Consider the following 20891-nt stretch of genomic DNA (forward strand, 5'->3'; position numbering starts at 1 on the left):
TGTACTTATAGGAAAAGTTTTAACTTTTTTTTTTTGCTTTCATGCTATTTTAGATAAATGAAATAAACACAGAAATTAACCAGTTGGTTGAAAAGAAAATGATGAGAAATGAGCCCATTGAAGGCAAACTCTTACTGTATAGGCAACAGGTAAGAACATTCTTTTGGCTCACATATTTAGATCTGTAAGCATATTTGTAAACCACTGGCTGTGTTATCGATAATCTTAAAGTGAGAAGGAAGTAGAGAATAAATGTTGTTCTGTCACTGCTAATCTCCAGAGTATATCAAAGAATTAGTGGAAAAGCCACAAAAGATGCTTATTCAAGTTTGAAATTATGATACCCCTAATAATGCTTAGTTTCCTTAGCATGTACAAACTGTGGTAATAGAGCTATTTGTGTTTGTATCTGTGACTGTGGAATTTATTTTTAAAATGAAAACTTACCTTAGGTGGTATAAATAAAAATATTTATAATTTTTAGTGAGTTAATAACAGTATGCTTTTTCAAGTTTAAAGTTAGTTTGCAAGTGTAGAATAAATTAAATTTTAGTGCTAAAGCATTTATTATTTTATCCACAACTAAATTGTCACTTAGTTTTTGAGGGTACTTATCTTGTTTATATTTCTATAAAAGATTCAAATAAAGGCCATGGCTTATCTGAAAAGAACCCAGGCAGGAGAATTTTAGCGTGAAGAGCATTCTAAAACCTCAGAAAATACGAAGCTACATAACAAAGCATTATTTAAGGACATTAGAATTTTTTAAAACCTTTATAACGGAAAATTTCAATCAATTACAAAGGTAGAGGCAAATTGTTCAATAAACCCACATGTGTCCCTGAGCTACAGGGCTCATGGCCATTCTTGTTTCCTTTATACTACCAACCCCAACTGTATTATTTTGAAGCATATCTTAGACTTCATCATATCATTTCATCTATAAATGTTTCAGAACATATATCTAAAAGATAAAGGCTTTTTAACTTAACCACAACGTACTACATCTGAAAATTTTAATAATTCCTTAATATCAGAAAATATTCAGTCAGCCAGGAAATCAGTGACATTTCCTCGTCTCTCTCTTTTTCAATTAAGATCCATATGGGATTCATATCAGCATTTGGCTGATAAGTTTTTTTTCTGTTTTTTTTTTTTTTTTTTTTTTGCTGTCACCTATCTGTCCTAGAAAGTTTGTCTCTTTTAATCCATATGTTCTCATCGATTTATCTATTTAGTGATTTTTGGCAATATATGTGTTGACAAAACTGGTTCATTTTTCCCATGATATTTCCAACAGTTTGTATTTTACTGATTGCAACCCTATGGTATTGTTTTACCATGTTCATTTGTTGCCTGTATTTCCTATAAATTAGAACTAGGAGCTTGAACAGATTCTGGTTTGATTTTTTTTGGCAAGAAAACTTTCTAGGTGGTATTACATACTTTCGTTTGGAAGTGATAATGCTTGGCTGTCTCTTATTGTGACATGAGCAGCCACTTACTATCATTGCTCATTGCCTATCCATTAATTTTATTATAAATTATAAAATGTTCATATTTTGATTCCTTCTTCATTTATTAGCTGGACTACTTTTTTTTTTTGAGATGGAGTCTCGCTGTCACCCAGGCTGGAGTGCAGTGGTCTCGGCTCACTGCAACCTCCGCCTCCCAGGTTCAAGCAATTCCCTGCCTCATCCTCCTGAGTAGCTGGGATTACAGGTGCCCACCACCATGACTGGCTAATTTTTGTATATTTAGTAGAGACAGGGTTTCACCATCTTGGCCAGGCTGGTCTTGAACTCCTGACCTCATGATCCACCCGCCTTGGCCTCCCAAAGTGCTGGGATTACAGGTGTGAGCCACCGTGCCCGGCCCTGGACTACTTTTATAAAGAGAAAACCTCTCATCAACTATTTGGTTATCCTGAGTTATAGTTCATATAGGATAGGCAGAGTATATGCTTGGTTTTTATCATTATTTACCAGTTTTCATAATGAATTTGTTTCCTCTAACTCATTTGCATCCTCCAACAGTGAAGTGATCAATTAGGGCTATTTTTTGTTGTTTTTTATTTAATCTCATTATGAATCCTAGATATTATCATATAAGTTTTAAACAGTATCCTTAATGATGCTCAAATTGTCCCAGTTTTGGCTAATGGGAGGCTTTTCAAGTTAACTTTTGACTTCTTTTCAGATTCTAGTGGTCTTTGATAATTTCCTTGCTTTCTGCATTATTTAAGACATTTCTAGGCTCATCATTTACATTTCCTACTCTAGACCTGGAATTAGACTTTCTTCTATGAACCTGATTTGTTTTAGCAGGAAATGGTATTTAGAAACTGAAACGGGGAAAGTTCGCTTGTCCCCATCACAGGGCATGCGACGGGGGAGTGGCTCGCTTCTTCAGTGCCCCACTGCTCAAACCTCTAGAGGAGCGTATAGACAGGCAGGTTGTGGGGCTCTGTCCCCACAGCAGTGTCTAGGGGTGAATGTTTACAGCTGAAGCCCCAGTGGGCATGTGTTACAGTGTGCTCTTTTAGTTTAGCCATCCATAGGTGGCTTGTGTTAGTCAGCTCAATTAGACCCCTACCTTATCACAAGGACAGAGGGCTTTCTGTATCCTGGGGTTCTTGTCTTGGTGTACCAGAAGAATCAGATCACATGTGGGCTTGGAGAATGGGTGTGTAAGGTTTTATCGAGTGGAAGTAGCTTTCAGCAGATAGGGGAGCCTGAAGGGAGATGGTTTTCCCTTGGAGTCAGGCCGCTGAGTGGCCTGACTCTTCTTCGACCACCCTGACTCTTCTCCCACTGCCCCATCCTGACTCCACGTCATTCTGCCAGTCAATGGCCTAGGTCAGTCAGTGGCCTGCTGGTGCCTGTCGGTGTCTCTAGGTGTCAAGCCACTTGTGTCTTCTTCAGCCGATCTGCTCCTCTTGATGTCCAGCCACTTGTGTGTCTGCCTCCTAGGGTCTCGGGGCTTTTTATAGGCACAGGATGGGGGCATGGCAGACCAGGGTGGTCTCGGGAAATGCAACATTTGGGCATGAAGGCAGGAGTGCCTGTCCTCACCTAGGTCCATGGGGACAGACCTGGGGGTGGAGCCCTCACCGGGGACCATGCCCTCCTCTACCCCAGCACTTCCCTGCCTCACTTTTGTATCAAAACCACAGTCTGGGTGTTAGGAGTTCTTGTTGATTTTTTGTTTGTTTGTTTTCTTCACTTTTCTTTTTACTTTGAGACAGAGTCTCGCTTTGTCACCCAGCCTGGAGTGCAATGGCGCGATCTTGGCTCACTACAACCTCTGCCTCCTGGGTTCAAGCGATTCTCCTGCCTCAGCTTCCCAAGTAGCTGGGATTACAGGCACATGCCACCACGTCCGGCTCATTTTGTATTTTTAGTAGAGACAGGGTTTCACCATGTTGGTCAGGCTGGTCTTGAACTCCTGACCTCAAGTGATACACCTGCCTCGGCCTCCCAAAGTGCTGGAATTACAGGTGTGAGCCACTGCACCCGGCCATGTTTTTAGGTAGCCATTGTTTTTAGGTCTTTTCAGTGGACCAGGCTAGGAGGTATTTCTTTCTCTTTCTTTTTCATAAAGTGCACCATCAGTGCATACTAATCCTTCCAGTTCAGATTCAGGACTACTTGGTTTTACTTAGTCTCATCAATCTCACATCTTTTTCCTTATCCCACGTTGAAAATCTTGGTTCTTAGTAGCATCAACATAATTTAATTCATAATTTGCTTTTGTCCAGCGGAACCAACATAAATTTATCTTTTGTATAATAATCCACATTTTACACAGAACAGTCTCAGAATAAAGGTACCAGTAATACTATCAAGAATATGATTACTACTGAAAATTGGTTTTTAGTTCATTTTGTCTTTGGGGCATATAGTCAAATAAGTTTCTAGCATCTATCCCTGTTCTTCCACCCTATTCTTTCCTTCCCACATAGGTATTTTTTAAATTTCACACTTTATTATTCCATTAGAAATATTATAGAGACGTATATACTCATATCTCACTTCTTAGGGAAAGAAGAACATATTAAACACACTCTTCTTGCATTTTTTCTTCTTAACAATATATGCTGGCGATCATTCCATAGTAGAAAAAATTTTGTTCCTTTTTAAAAATACCTTGATTGAGATATAATTCACATACCATATAATTCACCCATTTAAAGTGTACACTTCAGTGGTATTTTAGTGTATTTATAGAGTTTGTGCAACCATCACCACAATCAATTTTAGAACAATTTTATCACCCCTAAAAGAAATCCCAAACCCATTAGCACCCACTTTCCGTTTCTCCCCTAAACCCCCAATTTCAACTGATTTGAGACAAAATCAGTCTCTATAGATTTGCCTGTCATGCACATTTCATATAAATGGAATATTTTAATATGTTATTCCTTGTCATTGGCTTCTTTCACTTAGCGTAACATTTTTAAAGTCCATCCATGTTGTAGTATATATATCAGTACATCATTCCTTTTTAATTGCTGACTAATACTCCATTGTATAGCTACATCATGTTTTGTTTATCCATTCATTGGTTGATGGACATTTAGGTTGTTTTCACTTTTTGGCTATTATGAGTAATGCTACTATGAACATTCTTATACAAGTTTTTGTGTGGATATGTGGGATTTTAAAATTATTTTCTAAATTGGCAAATACAAATTGTTTATATTTATGGTATACAACATGATGTTTTGAAATATGTATACATCATGGAATGGCTAAATCAAACTAATAAACATATGCATTACCTCACATACTTATTTTTTTGTGGTAAGAACACTTAACATCTATCCTCTTAACAATTTTCAAGTGTTAAGAGAGATTAACTATAATTATGATATTATACAAAGATCTCTTGAATTTATTCCTCCAACTGAAATTTTATATCCTTTGACCAGTATCTTTTCAATCTGTATACCTCCCTAATCCCCTGATAACCACCATTCTACTCTTCTGCTTCCATGAGTTCAGATTTTTAAGATTCCACATACGAGTGAGATCGTGCACTATTTGTCTTTCTGTGCCTGGCTTATTTCATTTAACATAGTGTCCTTTGGGCTCATCCATGTTGTTGTAAATGACAGGATTTCCTTCTTTTTTAAGGCTGAATAGTATTCCATTATGCATATACACATTTTCTTTATCTATTCATTCACTGATGGATATGTGGGTTGATTCCGTATGTTGACTGTTGAAATTAATGCTGCAATGACCACATAAATGCAGATATCTCTTCAATATACTGATTTTTATTTCCCTTGGACACATACACACTAATGGGATTGCTGGATTATATGCTAGTTCTATTTTTAATTTTTGAGGAACCTCCATACTGTTTTCTATAATGGCTATACTAATTTACATTCCCATCCACAAGGTACCAGAGTTCCCTTTTCTTCACATCTTCACCACCACTTGTTATCTTGTGTCATTTTGATAATAGCCATTCTAACAGTTGTGAGGTGATAGCTCATTTTTAAATTTACATTTCCTTGATGATTAGGGATGCTGAGCATTTTTTCGCATACCCATTGGCCATTTGTATGTCTTTAACAAATGTCTCTTTAGGTTCTTTGCCCATTGTTTAATCAGGTTATCTGTTTTTTTTGATATTGAGTTGAGTTCCTTATATATTTTGGATATTAACCCCATTTTTGAATTAGGTTGTTTGGATTTTTGTTGTTGGGTTTTAGGAGTTCTCTGTATATTCTGGATTTTTTTTTCTTAGAGATAGGGTCTCACTCTGTTGCCCAGGCTGGAGTGTGTCATCATAGCTCACTGCAGCCTTGAACTCCTGGGCCCAAGTGATTCTCCCTCCTCAGCCTCCCAAGTAGCTGAGACTACTGGCACCTGCCACTGCACCTGGCTAATTTTTTGTAGAGATGGGATCTTCCTACAGTGCCCAGTCTGGTCTGCAATCCCTTCAAGAGATCCTCCCACCTGGACTTCCCAAAGTACTGGGATTACAAGCATCATCCACCATGCCTGGCTTATTCGGGATGTTAATCCCTTATCAGATACATGATTTGCAAATACTTTCTCCCATTCTGTGTGTTGCCTTTTTACTCTGTTGACAGTGTCTTTTGATGTACAAAAATTTTAAATTCTCATGAAGTCCAATTTGTCTAATTTTTTCTTTTGTTGCCTGTGCTTTCGGTGTCATATCCAATAAATCATCGCTAAATCCAGTGTCGTGAAACATTTGCCCTATGTTTCCTTCTAACAGTCTTATGCTGTTCCCTAACAGTAATACTGGCCTCAGAGAATGAGTTAGGAAGTTATGCTACTCTTCAACTTATTGTAAAAGTTTGAGAAGGATTTGGTGTTTGTTATTTTTTACTTTTTTATTTTTGAGACGAAGTTTCGCTCTTGTTGCCCAGGCTGGAGTGCAATGGCGTGATCTTGGCTCACCGCAACCTCCGCCTCCCGAGTTCAAGTGATTCTCCTGCCTCAGCCTCCCGAGTAGCTGGGATTACAGGCATGCACCACCATGCCAGCTAATTTTTTATTTTTAGTAGACACATTGTTTCTCCATGTCTCTACTAAAGGTCAGGGTGGTCTTGAACTCCCGACCTCAGGTGATCCATCTGCCTCGGCCTCCCAAAGTGCTGGGATTACAGGCATGAGCCACCACGCCCAGCCTGGTATTCGTTAATTTAAGTGTTGGGTGGAATTCACCAGTGAGGCCATCAGATCCAGGGCTTTTCTTTGTTGGGAGATTTTTTTTTTTAGACAAAGTCTCGCTCTGTCACCTAGGCTGGAGTGCAGTGGCGTGATCTCAGCTCACTGCAACCTCTGCCTCCTGGGATCAAGCAGTTCTCTGCCTCAGCCTCCCAAGTAGCTGAGATTACAGGTGCCTGCCACCACCCTTAGCTAATTTTTCTGTATTTTTAGTAGAGATGGTGTTTCACCATCTTGGCCAGTCTGGTCTTGAACTCCTGACCTCATGATACAGCCGCCTTGGCCTCCCAAAGTGCTAGGATTACAGAGCTTGCAATGAGCCGAGATCATGCCATTGCACTCCAGCCCAGGCAACAGTGTGAGACACTATCTCAAAAAATATATATATATATATTTTTGGCCGGGTGTGATGACTCATGCCTGTAATCCCAACACTTTGGGAGGCTGAGGCAGGCAGATCACATGAGGCCAGGAGTTCAAGACCAGCCTGGCCAACATGGTGAAACCTGTCTCTGTTAAAAGCACAAAAATTAGCCAGGCATGATGGTGCATGTCTGTAATCCCAGCTACTCGGGAGGCTGAGATGGAAAAATCGAACCTGGGAGGTAGAGGTTGCAGTGAGCCAAGATCGTGCCTCTGCATTACAGCCTGGGTGACAGAGCAAGACTCTGTCTCACAAAAAAAAAAAAAAAAAAAAAAAAAAAAAAAAAAAAAAAAAAAAAAAAAAAAAAAAAAAAGAAAAAAATGTATTTTTATTTTCCACTAATTTGTGAATTTACCAGTTTTATTTCTGTTAATGATTTCTAACTTCATCCTGTTGTAGTCAAGTAAGATACTCTGTATGATATCTATCGTTTAAAATCTATTGAAGCTTTTTTTTTTTTGGACACAGTCTCACTCCGTCACCCAGGCTGGAGTGCAGTGGCAAGATCTCAGCCTCTATATGTCTCAGTTTTCTACATGTCTGCTAAATCTAGTTGGTTTATTTTGTTGTATAAGTCCTGTATTTTCTAACTTATATTCTGTTTGTTCTATCTGTTATTGAGACTGAATGTTGAAGTCTCAAACTATTATTATACAATTGTCTTTTTCTGTGTTCAATTCTGTCAGTTTTTGCTTCATATATTTTGATGGTCTGTCATTAGATGTGAAAATGTTTGTAATTGCTTATAATCTTGCTGTATTGAACCTTTTATTAATAATGTCCTTCTTTGTCTCTTGTACTCTTTGAAAATTTAAAGTTATTTCATCTGTTATTAATATAGTCACCCTGTTGTCTTTTGTTTACTATTTGAATGGTACATCTTTTTCCATCCTTTCACTTTCAGTTTAGTTATGTCTTTGGATCTAAAACGAGTCTCCTGTAGACAGCATTACTTAGATCATGTGGTTTCTTGGAGGGTTTTTTTGAGACGGAGTTTCGCTCCTGTTGCCCAGGCTGGAGTACAATGGCGTGATCTCAGTTCACTGCAACCTCCACCTCCCTAGTTCAAGCGATTCTCCTGCCTCAGCCTCCCGAGTAGCTGGGATTGCAGGCACTTGCCACCACGCCCTGCTAATTTTTTGTATTTTCAGTAGAGATGGGGTTTCACCATATTGACCAGGCTGGTCTTGAACTCCTGACCTCAGGTGATCTGCCGACTTCGGCCTCCCAAAGTTCTGGGATTACAGGCGTGAGCCACCGCGCCCAGCCTGGATCACATGTTTTTTATCCATTCTGCCAATCACTGTCTTTTAATTTAGTCAATCTATTTATATTTAAAGTAATTACTGATAAACAGCAACTTCTGTCATTTTGCTATTTGCTTTCTATATGCATTATAGCTTTTTTGCTCATCATTTCCTGCTTTACTGTCTTTTGTGTTTAGTTGATTTTTTTATGGTGAAATGTTCCTTTCTCATTTCCTTTGTGTATATTCTATAGCTATTTTCTTTGTGGTTACCATGGGGATTACATCCTAAAGTTATATCACTGTAATTTGAATTTATATAAGTTTAACTTTAATAACATATAAAAACTCTGCTCCATTACAGCTCCATCCCCACCCCTTTCAGTTGTTCGTGTCACAAAATGACATCTTTACACATTGTGTGCCCCAAAACATAAACTACCAATTCTTTTAGATGCATTATTCTCTTAAATTATATCTTTTACACATTGTATGCCCAAAACATAAACTAATAACTCTTTTAAATGTGTTAATCTCTTAAGTTATATACAAAACAAAATGTGGAGATATAAACCAAAATTACAGTAATACTAGCCATTCAGCTATTAATAATAATTGTGTTGTCTTAAATGTATAGTCTCTTAAATTATGTAGAGAACAAAAAGTGAATTTACAGACCATTGTTACACTAATACTAGCTTTCATAATTGCTCATGTATTTGCCTTTATTGAGATTTTTCTTTCTTATACAGCTTTGAGTTACTTCCTAGTATCTTTTCATTTCACCTTGCAGGACTTATTTGAGCATTTCTTCCAAGGCAGGTCTAGTTGTAACAAACTCCCTTAGCTTTTGCTTATCTGGGAATGTAGCTTTTGTTTATCTGGGAATGTCTTAATTTATTCTTTACTTTTTTTTTTTTTTTTTTGGAGATGGAGTCTCACTTCATCGCCCAGGATGGAATGCAGTGGCATAATCTCCACTCACTGCAATCTCTACCTCCTGGGTTCAAGCAGTTCTCCTGCCTCAGCCTACCAAGTAGCTGGGACTACAGGTGTGCACCACCATGCCCAGCTAATTTTTGTATTTTTAGTAGAGATGGGGTTTTGCCATGTTGGCCAGGCTGGTCTAGAACTCCTGACTTCAAGTGATCTGCCTGCCCCAGCCTCCTAAAGTACTGAGATTATAGGTTTGAGCCACCACAGCCAGCCTCTCCCTTACTTTTGAAGGACAATTTTGCCAGATATATGCTTCTTGGTTGACAGTTCTTTCTCTTAGCATCTTGATATATTATCCCACTGCTTTCTGGCCTCCAAAGTTTCTGATTAGAAATTTGCTGATGATCTCATTGAGGATCTCTTGTATGTGACTAGTCAGTCTCTTGATGCCTTCAGAATGTTCTCTTTGCCTTTGGCTTTTGACAGTTTGATTTTTTTTTTTTTTTTTTTCAGAGCAGGAGTAGAAGTTTATTTTAAAAAGGCCTTAGAGGCCAGGCGCGGTGGCTCACACCCGTAATCCCAGCACTTTGGGAGGCCAAGGCAGGCAGATCATGTGATCAGGAGTTTGAGACCAGCCTGGCCAATATGGTGAAACCCCATCTCTACCAAAAAATACAAAAATTAGCCAGGAGTGGTGGCGTGTGCCTGTAATTCTAGCTACTCGGGAGGCTGAGGCAGGAGAATTGCTTGAACCTGGGAGGCGGAGGTTGCCATGAGCCAAGATCATGCCATTGCACTTCAGCCTGGGCAACAGAATGAGACCCTGTCTCAAAAAAAAAAAAAAAAACAACTAAACAAATAATCATAATAATAAAAGGCCTTAGAAAAGAAAGGAAGTGCACTTGGAAGAAACCCAAGCAGGCACATGAAGTTTAAAGAGAGAAGATCAAGTGCCAACAGTTTGATTTTAATGTGTCTCAGTGTATGTCTTTTTCAGTTCATCTTTCTTGGAGTTTATTCTGCTTCTTAGATGTTTATATTTGTATTTAATCAAATTGATGAAGTTTTCATACATTATTTCTTCATATATTCTATCTGTCCCTTTCTCTTTGTCTTTTCCTTCTGGAACTCCCACAGTGCATATACTGGCCTACTTAATGGTATCCTACCTGTCCCTTAGGCTCTGTTCACTTTTCTTCAATATTTTTCTCTTTCTGTTTCTCAGACTTGGTAATTTCCATTGTCTTGTCTTCAAGTTCATGGATTCTTTTGTCTGCCTTCCCAAATCTGCCTTTGAATCCCTCTAGTGAATTTTTAATTTCAATATTGCACTTTTTAGCTCCAGGATTTCTTTTTGCTTTCTTTTTAGGTTTTCTCTGTATTGTCATTTCCATTTTGTTAATACATTGTTTTCTTGATGTTCTCCACATCTTCGTGAGTTCTTTGAGCATCTTTAAGACAGTAGTTTTAAAGTCTTTATCTAGTTGATCTGCCATCAGGTCTCTTTCAGAGAATTTCTATTCATGCATTTTTTTCTTTCTTTTTTTTTTTATTAATTTTTTTTGCACACAAAAACAATAAACATTTTCTAAAAATACATACAAACAAAAAGATGCATATCAAACATATTAGGAAAGTTACACATGGGAAGTCGGGGAATAGAAATGGGGGGTGGGAGTTAAAATAAATGAGAGAGGGACTTTATATGGATCAGTGATAATAACTCAATCCTCTATTTGACAAAGAAGAGGGAGAAGGAAGAGGAAGAAAAAGAAAGTGGGATAAAGGATCAGAAAGGGAGGAAAATAGAAAAAATTAGAGTATGACTCCAGGGTAGACCTGTTTTGTTGTCACTGAGTTGGTTGGTTGGTTTGTCTGTTGTATTTTTCATGTTTCGCCAAGTTGGCCAGACTGGTCTCCAACTCCTAGCCCGAAGTGATCAACCCGCCTCGCCCCCCAGAGTGCCGGGACCACAGGCGTGAGCCACCACGTCCAGCCCCCACATTGCTTCTGGCCTCCGTGGTAGACCTCCCAGACGGAGCGGCCGGGCAGAGGCGCTCCTCACTTCTTCCCAGACACAGGGCGGCCGGGCAGAGGCACTCCTCACTTCCCAGATGGGGCGGCCAGGCAGAGACACTCCTCACTTCTTCCCAGACGATAGGTGGCCGGGCAGAGGCGCCCCTCACTTCCCAGACGATGGGTGGCCGGGCAGAGGTGCTCCTCACTTCCCAGACGATGGGTGGCCGGGCAGAGGCGCTCCTCACTTCCCAGACGGGGCGGCCGGGCAGAGGCGCTCCTCACTTCCCAGATGGGGCGGCCGGGCCGAGGCGCTCCTCACTTCCCAGACGGGGCGGCCGGGCAGAGGCGCTCCTCACTTCCCAGACGGGGCAGCCGGGCAGAGGCGCTCCTCACTTCCCAGACGATAGGTGGCCAGGCAGAGGCGCTCCTCACTTCCCAGACGATGGGTGGCCGGGCAGAGGCACTCCTCACTTCCCAGACGATGGGTGGCCGGGCAGAGGCTCTCCTCATTTCCCAGATGGGGCGGCCGGGCAGAGGCGCTCCTCACTTCTTCCCAGACGGGGCGGCCGGGCAGAGGCGCTCCTCACTTCCCAGACGGGGCGGCCGGGCAGAGGCGCTCCTCACTTCCCAGACGATGGGTGGCCGGGCAGAGGCTCTCCTCACTTCCCAGACGGGGCGGCCGGGCAGAGGCGCTCCTCACTTCTTCCCGGACGGGGCGGCCGGGCAGAGGCGCTCCTCACTTCTTCCCGGACGGGGCGCCCGGGCAGAGGCGCTCCTCACTTCCTCCCAGACGGGGCGGCCGGGCAGAGGCGCTCCTCACCTCCCAGACGGGGTGGCGGGGCAGAGGCGCTCCTCACTTCCCAGACGATGGGTGGCCGGGCAGAGGCGCTCCTCACTTCCCAGATGGGGTGGCCAGGCAGAGGCGCTCCTCCCTTCCTAGACGATGGGTGGCCGGGCAGAGGCGCTCCTCCCTTCCCAGACGATGGGTGGCCGGGCAGAGGCGCTCCTCCCTTCCCAGACGATGGGTGCCTGGGCAGAGGCGCTCCTCACTTCCCAGACGGGGCGGCCGGGCAGAGGCTCTCCTCACTTCCCAGACGATGGGTGGCCGGGCAGAGGCGCTCCTCACTTCCCAGACGGGGCAGCCGGGCAGAGGGCTCCTCACTTCTTCCCGGACGGGGCGGCCGGGCAGAGGCGCTCCTCCCTTCTTCCCGGACAGGGCGGCAGGGCAGAGGCGCTCCTCACTTCTTCCCGGACGGGGCGGCCGGGCAGAGGCGCTCTTCAATTCCCAGACGGGGCGGCCGGGCAGAGGCGCTCCTCACTTCTTCCCAGACGGGGCGGCCGGGCAGAGGCGCTCCTCACTTCCCAGACGATGGGTGGCCGGGCAGAGGCGCTCCTCACCTCCCAGACGATGGGTGGCCGGGCAGAGGCGCTCCTCACCTCCCAGACGATGGGTGGCCGGGCAGAGGCGCTCCTCACTTCCCAGATGGGGAGGCCGGGCAGAGGGGCGGCCGGGCAGAGACGCTCCCCACCTCCCAGACGGGGCGGCGGCCGGGCAGGGGCTGCAATCCCAGCACCCTGGTAGGCCAAGGCAGGCGGCTGGGAGGCGGAGGCTGCCGCGAGCCCAGACCACGCCACCGCACTCCAGCCCGGGCAACACCGAGCACTGGGTGAGCGAGACTCCGTCTGCAGTCCCAGTACCTCGGGAGGCTGAGGCGGGCAGAGCACTCGGCATCAGGAGCTGGCGAGCAGCGTGGCCAACGTGGCGAACGCGCGCCTGCAGCCAAAGGAGAAAAAGCAGGCGGCGGTGGCGTGCGGCGGCAGTCCCAGGCAGTCCGCGGCGCGGGCAGCAGCGAGGCGAGTAGATTGCAGCGTGGGCCACAGAGGGAAAAAAAGAAAGAAAGAAAGGAGGGAGGGAGGGAGGGAAGGAAGGAAGGAAGGAAGGAACTTCTTTTGTTTTTATTTTTATTTTATTTTATTTTTGAGACAGTGTCACTCCATTGTCCAGGTGGAGTGCAGTGGCAGGCAGGAAGGAAGGAAGGAAGGAAGGAACTTCTTTTGTTTTTATTTTTATTTTATTTTATTTTTGAGACAGTGTCACTCCATTGTCCAGGTGGAGTGCAGTGGCACAATCTCAACTCACTGCAACCTCCACCTCCTGGGTTCATGCAATTCTCCTGCCTCAGCCTTCTGAGTAGCTGGGATTACAGGCTAATACAAAAATTAGCCATCACACCTGGCTAATTTTTGTATTTTTAGTAGAGACAGGTTTCACCATGTTGGCCAGACTGGTCTTGGAACTCCTGACCTCAAGTGATCCACCTGCTTTGGCCTCCCAAAGTGGTAGGATTACAGGCATGAGCCACCGTGCCTGGCCTGTTTTCAAATTTTTTAAACAATTTTATTCTAAAAAATAGAAACAGGATCTCATTATGCTGCTTAAACTGGTTTCAAACTCCTGGCCTTAAGGGATCCTTCTGCCTTAGCTTCCCAAAGTGTTGGGATTATAGATGTAAGCCACTGTGCCTGGCCTCATATTTTTCCTTTAGATGTGTCATATTTTATTGTTTCTTTGTATGCTTTGTGATTTTTTTTTCTTTTTGAGATGGAGTCTTGCTGTTTTGCCCAGGCCAGACTGCAGTGGCACTATCTTGGCTCACTGCAAGCTCCGCCTCCCAAGTTCATGCCATTCTCCTGCCTCAGCCTCCCGAGTAGCTGGGACTACAGGCGCCCGCCACCACGCCTGGCTAATTTTTTGTATTCTAATTAGAGGCAGGGTTTCACCTGTTAGCCAGGATGGTCTTGATCTCCTGATCTCGTGATCCGCCTGCCTCAGCCTCCCAAAGTGCTGGGATTACAGGCGTGAGCCACCGCGCCCAGCCAATTTTTTGTATTTTTAGTAGAGATGGGGTTTCACCGTGTTAGCCAGGATGGTCTCGATCTCCTGACCTCGTGATCTGCCTGCCTTGGCCTCCCAAAGTGCTGGGATTACAGGTGTGAGCCACCGTGCCTGGCTGTGATTTTTTTTATTGAAAAGTGGGCATTGGAATCTCATAATATAGTAACTCTGGAAATTAGGTTCTCTCTCTTTCCCAGGGGTTTACTGTTTTTTGTTATTGTTTTTGGTTTTTTGATTGGCATAGACTGTGCCAAAGAATAGGCTAAAATGTAAAGTTAAGATAGGCTGGGCACAGTGGCTTATGCCTATAATCTCAGCACTTTAGGAGGCCAAGATGAGTGGTCGAGCTCAGGAGTTTGAGACTAACCTGGGCAACATGGTAAGACTGTCTCTACTAAAAATACAGAAATATACCTGGGTGTGGTGGTGTGTACCTGAGGTCTCAGCTACTCAGGAGGCTGAGGTGGGCAGATTGCTTGAGGCTGGTAGGTGGAAGTTGCAGTTAGCCAAGATTGGGCCACTGCACTCCAGCCTGAGTGACGGAGCCAGACCCTGTCTCAAAAAAATCTCAGGTCTTTTCTGAGCCAGTGCATTTCCCTGGACATGTGTGATCACTTTCTAAATTTTCCCATATATGCAGTTGCTTTTTAGTGGCTTAGTCTTAAATGTCTGGCTTCCAAAAGGGGAGAATGAGAAAAATTAAAGGGACAGAAAAAAGGATCCCGACCATAATTCCTCTAGAAGTCACTTCAGTCAGAGGGGGAGGGACTTGCAATAATGGTGGAAGATGCAACAATGGCCTCCCTCTCTTTGTGTGCACCTCTGTGATCAGAAGCAGCACTCAGGGCACAGATCCCCAGTATTGGAGGACTAGGTCTTTTCTGTTCACCCTTGCTCCAGCAAGCTGTGTGCATGGTGCACCAGGAACATGTGTTTGGGGCTGGAGGTGGGGAATGGGACCTGCTATTGTGCTAAGGGCTGAAATTGATTGAAATTAGCCTCACTTTACTGTCCAAGCTTTCCACTGGATGTTGCAAGCACTCAGTATTCCAACAATTACACTGGTAGAATCTGTGTGATGTAATTATTTTGGAACACCAGAGAAATTGTTCACTAGGTGAGGAGACAGATTTCGGGTGCTTCCTACTCCACCTTCTCAGAATCTCGCCTCCTCAAACAGTTTCGAAACTCTTTCTATAAAATTTATGCCTACCTATTGTATTAGTCAGGGTTATCCTAATCAACCATATATCCTATTGGTTAGTCAGAACTAATAGGATATAGGTATATATAAAAAGGAATTTATTACGGAGAATTGGCTCACACAATTACAAGGCAAAGTCTCATGATAGGCCATCTGCAAGCTGGAGAAAGAGAAAATCCAGTAATGGCTCAGTCCAAGGCCAAAAGCCTCAAAACCAGGGAAGACGACAGTGCAGCCTTCAGCCTGCAGCCGAAAGGCCTGGAGCCCCAGGAAGCTGTTGGTGTAAGTCCCAAAAGCTGAAAAACCTGGAGTCTGATGTCCAAGGACAGGAGGAGAGGAAGCATCCAACATGGGAGGAAGAAAGAGAGCCAGTAGACTTAGCGAGCAAAGCTATCCCACCTTCTTCCCCCTGCCTTGTTCTAGCAGCACTGGAAGCTGATTGGACGGTGTCCACCACATTAAGAGTGGGTCTTTGTCTTCCAGTCCACTGACTCAAATGTCAGTCTCCTCTGGCAATACCCTCACAGACACACCCAGAAAAAATGCTTTACCAGCCACCTAGGCATCCCTCAATCCAGTCAAGTTGACACCTAATAGTAACCATCACATATATTTACTTTCATTTTTGCTTTTATAAATGAGGGCTTTTCTTTCCTTATGTCTTCCGACTGATTTTGTCTATGAAAGCTGTTGATTTGGTTTCTGTAGTTTTTCTATTCTTTTGATCTTTTGGAAGCATAATTATATAAACATGCAAATTCCAATTTTTCCTTTCAAATTTTTATGCTTCTAATTGCTTTCTCATGTCTATTAGCTAATACTTTCAATACAGTAATTAAACTATAGTAAAGGTAGTGGGCATTTTTTTCTTGTTCCTGAGTTTAGTGGGAAATACCCTCATATTTCTCTGTTAAATAAGATCCTGGTTTGGGGATGAAGTTTATATTTATTTTATCATGTTACTTATTTTATTATTGAAGTATACTATCAATTCTTATAGAGTCTGGTATTCTATCATTCCTTCTTCACCACTTTTTTCTTTTTTTTTTCCTTTTGAGATGGAGTCTCACTCTGTCACCCAGGCTGGAGTGCAGTGGTACAATCTCAGCTCACTGCAGCCTCCGCCTCCCAGGTTCAAGGAATTCTCCTGCCTCAGCCTCTCAAGTATCTGGGAGGTACATGCCACCATGCCTGGCTTGGTGTATTTTTTTGTATTTTTAGTAGAAACAGGGTTTCACCGTGTTGGTCTTGAACTCCTGACCTCAGGTAATCCACCCACCTCAGCCTCCCAAAGTGCTGGGATTACAGGCATGAGCCACCACGCCTGACCCACTTTTTTTTTTTCTTTGAGACAGGCTGTCTGTCACCCAGGCTGGAGTGTAGTGGCATGATCATAGCTCACTGCAGCCTCAACCTCTTAAGCTCAAGTGATCCTCCTATCTCAGCCTGCCAAGTAGCTGGGACCACAGGTGTGCATCACAACACCCAGGTATTTTTTTTTTATTATTTATTTTTTTGTAGAGTCAGGGTCTCACTATGTTGCCTAGGCTGGTCTTGAACTCCTGGGCTCAAGTGATCCTCCCACCTTGGCCTCCCAAAGTGCTGGGATTACAGACGTGAGCCACTGCACCCAGCCTCCTTCATTTTTTGAGCTGGAATAGTTCTATAGAGTAAAACATTCCTTCATGATCACCTGTCTTTTCATTTTTTTAAAAAAAGGACAATATACTTTTTTTAAGGATTTGTGCTAGAGATTTCGCTCTCCTGTCAAATTTGCTTGAAAAATTATTTGTATCATTTCTCTTAAGTCAGTTTGGCTAATGTTTTTCTTAAACTAGTACAGCTATCGTTCATTTAAGGAAATCTCCCAAGAGTTACTAGCTAATATAAAATGCTGCTAAGAGTAGCCATTTGCATTTTGTAAACATTTGCCTAATTCTGGTGAGTCAGATGTTTGATTTTGAACCTGCATTTTTTTATTAGAATGGCCCAAATATAATAGATGTTTTAACATTTCATTTTAAAAGTATGGATATTGAATTTAGTAAGATGACCCATGTTGTAGTTTTGAGAAAAAAGCATTTTTTTCTTCCAATAAAGAGAAACCCACCATGTAAAAATACAGTAGACTTGGTGTTACCTTCTATTGACTTGAACTAGGATGTATTTTCATTAGCATTTGAGTGTTATTTGAGAAGACTTTAATTTTTTTTTTTTTTTTTTTCTTTCCGAGACAGAGTCTTTCTCTGTCACCCAGGCTGGAACGCAGTGGCATGATCTCGGCTCACTGCAACCTCCACCTCCTGGGTTCAAGCGATTCTCCTGCCTTAGCCTCCTAAGTAGCTGGGATTACAGGCACACACCACCACACCCAGCTAATTTTTGTATTTCTAGTAGAGATGGCGTTTCCCCATGTTGGTCAGGCTGGTCTTGAACTCCTGACCTCGTGATCCGCCTGCCTCGGCCTCCCAAAGTGCTGAGATTACAGGTTTGAGCCACTGTGCCTGGCCTAATATTTTTCTTATTAGCACATATTTGTTTCTCTGCTGATATGTCTTACATTTTCAGAGCTTTGTCTTCCAAAGTGTTTGTAGGTTGGTATTTAATATACATTGTATGTTCATATTCAATATAATTGGTGATGATGAGTAGTAGGGCAAGGAGTATTGGTTAGGAGAGGCCAAGCTGATATTGAAAAAATATATATATATCGGTAAAATCTAAAAAATAGATAATTTCACAAGATAATAGAAAGTCGATTGTATATCTTATTATACATTCATATTTAATGCTCAATCAGGCATCTATCATTTCCCGTAAAAAAGAAGCCAAAGCTGAGGAACTTCAGGAGGCCAAGGAGAAGTTAGCCAGCCTAGAGAGAGAAGCATCAGTAAAGAGAAATCAGACCCGTGAATTCGATGGTACTGAAGTTTTAAAGGGAGATGAGGTAAGCTGAGCCTTCTCATGGGACAAGGGTATGAGTATTGTTTTTATGTGAAACTATTAGTGTGTTTGACTTTCTTAGTGTGAATGTTAATATTGGGAAGTTAATCTTATTTTATAAAACATATTTAAAACTGAATAGTCTTTTTGCAATAATACTGAGATTTTTTTTTTCTTTTTCTTTTTGAGATGGAGTTTCATTCTTGTCACCCAGGCTGGAGTGCAATGGCGGGATCTCTGCTCACTGCAACCTCTGCCTGCCAGGTTCAAGTGATTCTTCTGTCTCAGCCTCCCACGTAGCTGGGATTACAGGTGCCTGCCACCATGCCCAGCTAATTTTTGTATTTTTAGTAGAGACAGGGTTTTACCATGTTGGCCAGGCTGGTCTTGAACTCCCGACCTTGGGTGATCTGCCTGCCTTGGCCTCCCAAAGTGCTGGGATTACGGGTGTGAGCCACCACGCCCGGCCATACTGAGAATTTTTTGATGTAAAATGGCAGATATGTTAATGATTTTACGAGATATTATGTTCCAAATTTTCACTTTTTTTTTCTGAGATGGAGTCTTGCTCTGTCACCCAGGCTAGAGTACAGTGGCACGATCTTGGCTCCCTGCAACCTCCGCCTTCTGGGTTCAAGTGATTCTCCTACCTCAGCCTCCTGAGTAGCTGGGATTACAGGTGGACACCACCACGCCTGGCTAATTTTTGTATTTTTAGTAGAGATGGGGTTTCACCATGTTGGTCAGGCTGGTCTCAAACTCCTGATCTCATGATCTGCCCACCTCAGCCTCCCAGAGTGCTGGGATTACAGGTGTGAGCCACCGCGCCCGGCCCCAAGTTTTCACTTCTTAATTAAGTGAATTTATATTGGATTTAATTATTTATAAATATTAAATTATAAAAGTGAAAAACAGTAGCAAACAGATAATACAAAAATCTATATTTGTTGGTAAATGCATTTCCATAAAGGGCTAAGAAAATATCATTAAGTTATTTTGTCAGTAATGTATACTTGTTTGGTGGGACTGACATGATTAAAATGACCTCATGATAGAAGCTTACAACTCTAAAAAAATATAATTGTGTCTCACATTGCTATATACTTTAAATTTTGAACAATGCTTTAACAGCTTTTGTTTCATTTATCCTTCTGTCAGACTCATAAGATTAGTGGGACAAATAATATTTTTTATAGATGGCTAAACTCAAGCATCAAAAATATACTTTTCCATCCTCTTTTCATAAAATTAGCCCAGGAATGATGAATAAATGAAGTCAAATATCTTAGTTTAGTGCTTTTTTAGCAAAATAAAGCGATAGGTCATATTTTAATTCCTAAACATTGCTTGGACTTAACCAATTTTTACAGGTTTTTAAATTTTGTATTAGCTACTAGAGCTCAGCAAAAGCTATCGTGGAAAGCTACTCTTGTCCAAACCTCATTTTTGGCTTTGAAAAGTTATTGAATCCATACTGTTACAAATTGGCAGTGAACCTTCACTGTGCCAAACAAATGAATTGCTCCCATAGTACCACTTTTCTCTGTGGTACTTCTGCTTGTACCCCCACAAATGTGCCTTTTAGCTTGTTGGGGAAGTAGTAGATTCAGGAAGTCAACATGTGATTGAAAAATTCTCTTGGCTTTTAACATCCACTTCCAAATTACTTTAAGACATGGGAGTGTTTTAAATGATATCTGGAAGTCAACAGTGTATGCTTCATGACATCCTTGCTGTCTGGAGAAAAAAAAAAAAGATTAATTATGCAGCAGTTTCGCTTTACAAGAGACTATGCCACCTCCTAGCATTTTTATCTTTTCTTAAGAAAATGCTGCCTAAATGACAGGAAATAATAATTGTTATGGCTGTATTTGGCATAAATAGTACTTACTATTCAGTGTTAGATGTTCCCTCTATGCAAATGTGAGGGAAAAAACCTAGTGCCAAGTTATTAGCCTTGATTTCTGAGAAATCATGGTGAATAGGAGAAGGATCTAATGACAGGGGAAAAAAAAGCAGTCTTTTTAAGGGGAAAAAGATATCATTTGGAAATGATAACTTAATTTTTGAACAATGTCTGGTCGGAAAAGAACAAATCAAGTAAGGTATTTGGCAGTTACCTAAAAGAACAGAAGGTATTGGGGAACATTAAGCATAATTTTATAGAGAACAAATCTTGGTATACCAATTTTATTTTCTACTGTGATAAAGTGATAGGCCATATGGACAAAAGAGAAGTTTCTTATATTTAAAATTATATAATACAGCTGGAGGTATAATTCACTGAGGTGCCTGATTTAGTATCACATGGTTCACTGAGGTTTCTGGTTTGATATCACATAGTAATCTCCAAAAAATCATGTCCTTTGCCCCCCATCTGTTAAACAGTTCATGAGAAGGTATTGATAATTAGTGGCATGGTGTTTGGAAAGAACACTATGCCAGGAATCACATGCAAAATGAGGAAGGGGGGACTTACATTTATTGAGCACTTTTCATACAAGCTG

The 20891-nt window shown here is 42.2% G+C and overlaps 1 protein-coding gene across 4 annotated transcripts in view; it reads left to right on the plus strand.

Moving 5' to 3' along the window:
• Window positions 1–20891, plus strand: part of IFT81 (intraflagellar transport 81) — a 96111-nt gene that overhangs the window by 22033 nt on the left and 53187 nt on the right. For all 4 annotated transcript variants that reach the window (XM_030821363.1, XM_030821364.1, XM_030821366.1 and 1 more), the window contains 2 exons: window positions 54–149; window positions 18242–18388. In XM_030821363.1, coding sequence (XP_030677223.1) covers window positions 54–149; window positions 18242–18388 — 243 coding nt within the window. The remainder of the gene's footprint in view (window positions 1–53; window positions 150–18241; window positions 18389–20891) is intronic.

Source organism: Nomascus leucogenys, chromosome 10 (genome assembly GCF_006542625.1).
Source record: "Nomascus leucogenys isolate Asia chromosome 10, Asia_NLE_v1, whole genome shotgun sequence".
In the NCBI taxonomy this organism is placed as follows: domain Eukaryota; kingdom Metazoa; phylum Chordata; class Mammalia; order Primates; family Hylobatidae; genus Nomascus; species Nomascus leucogenys.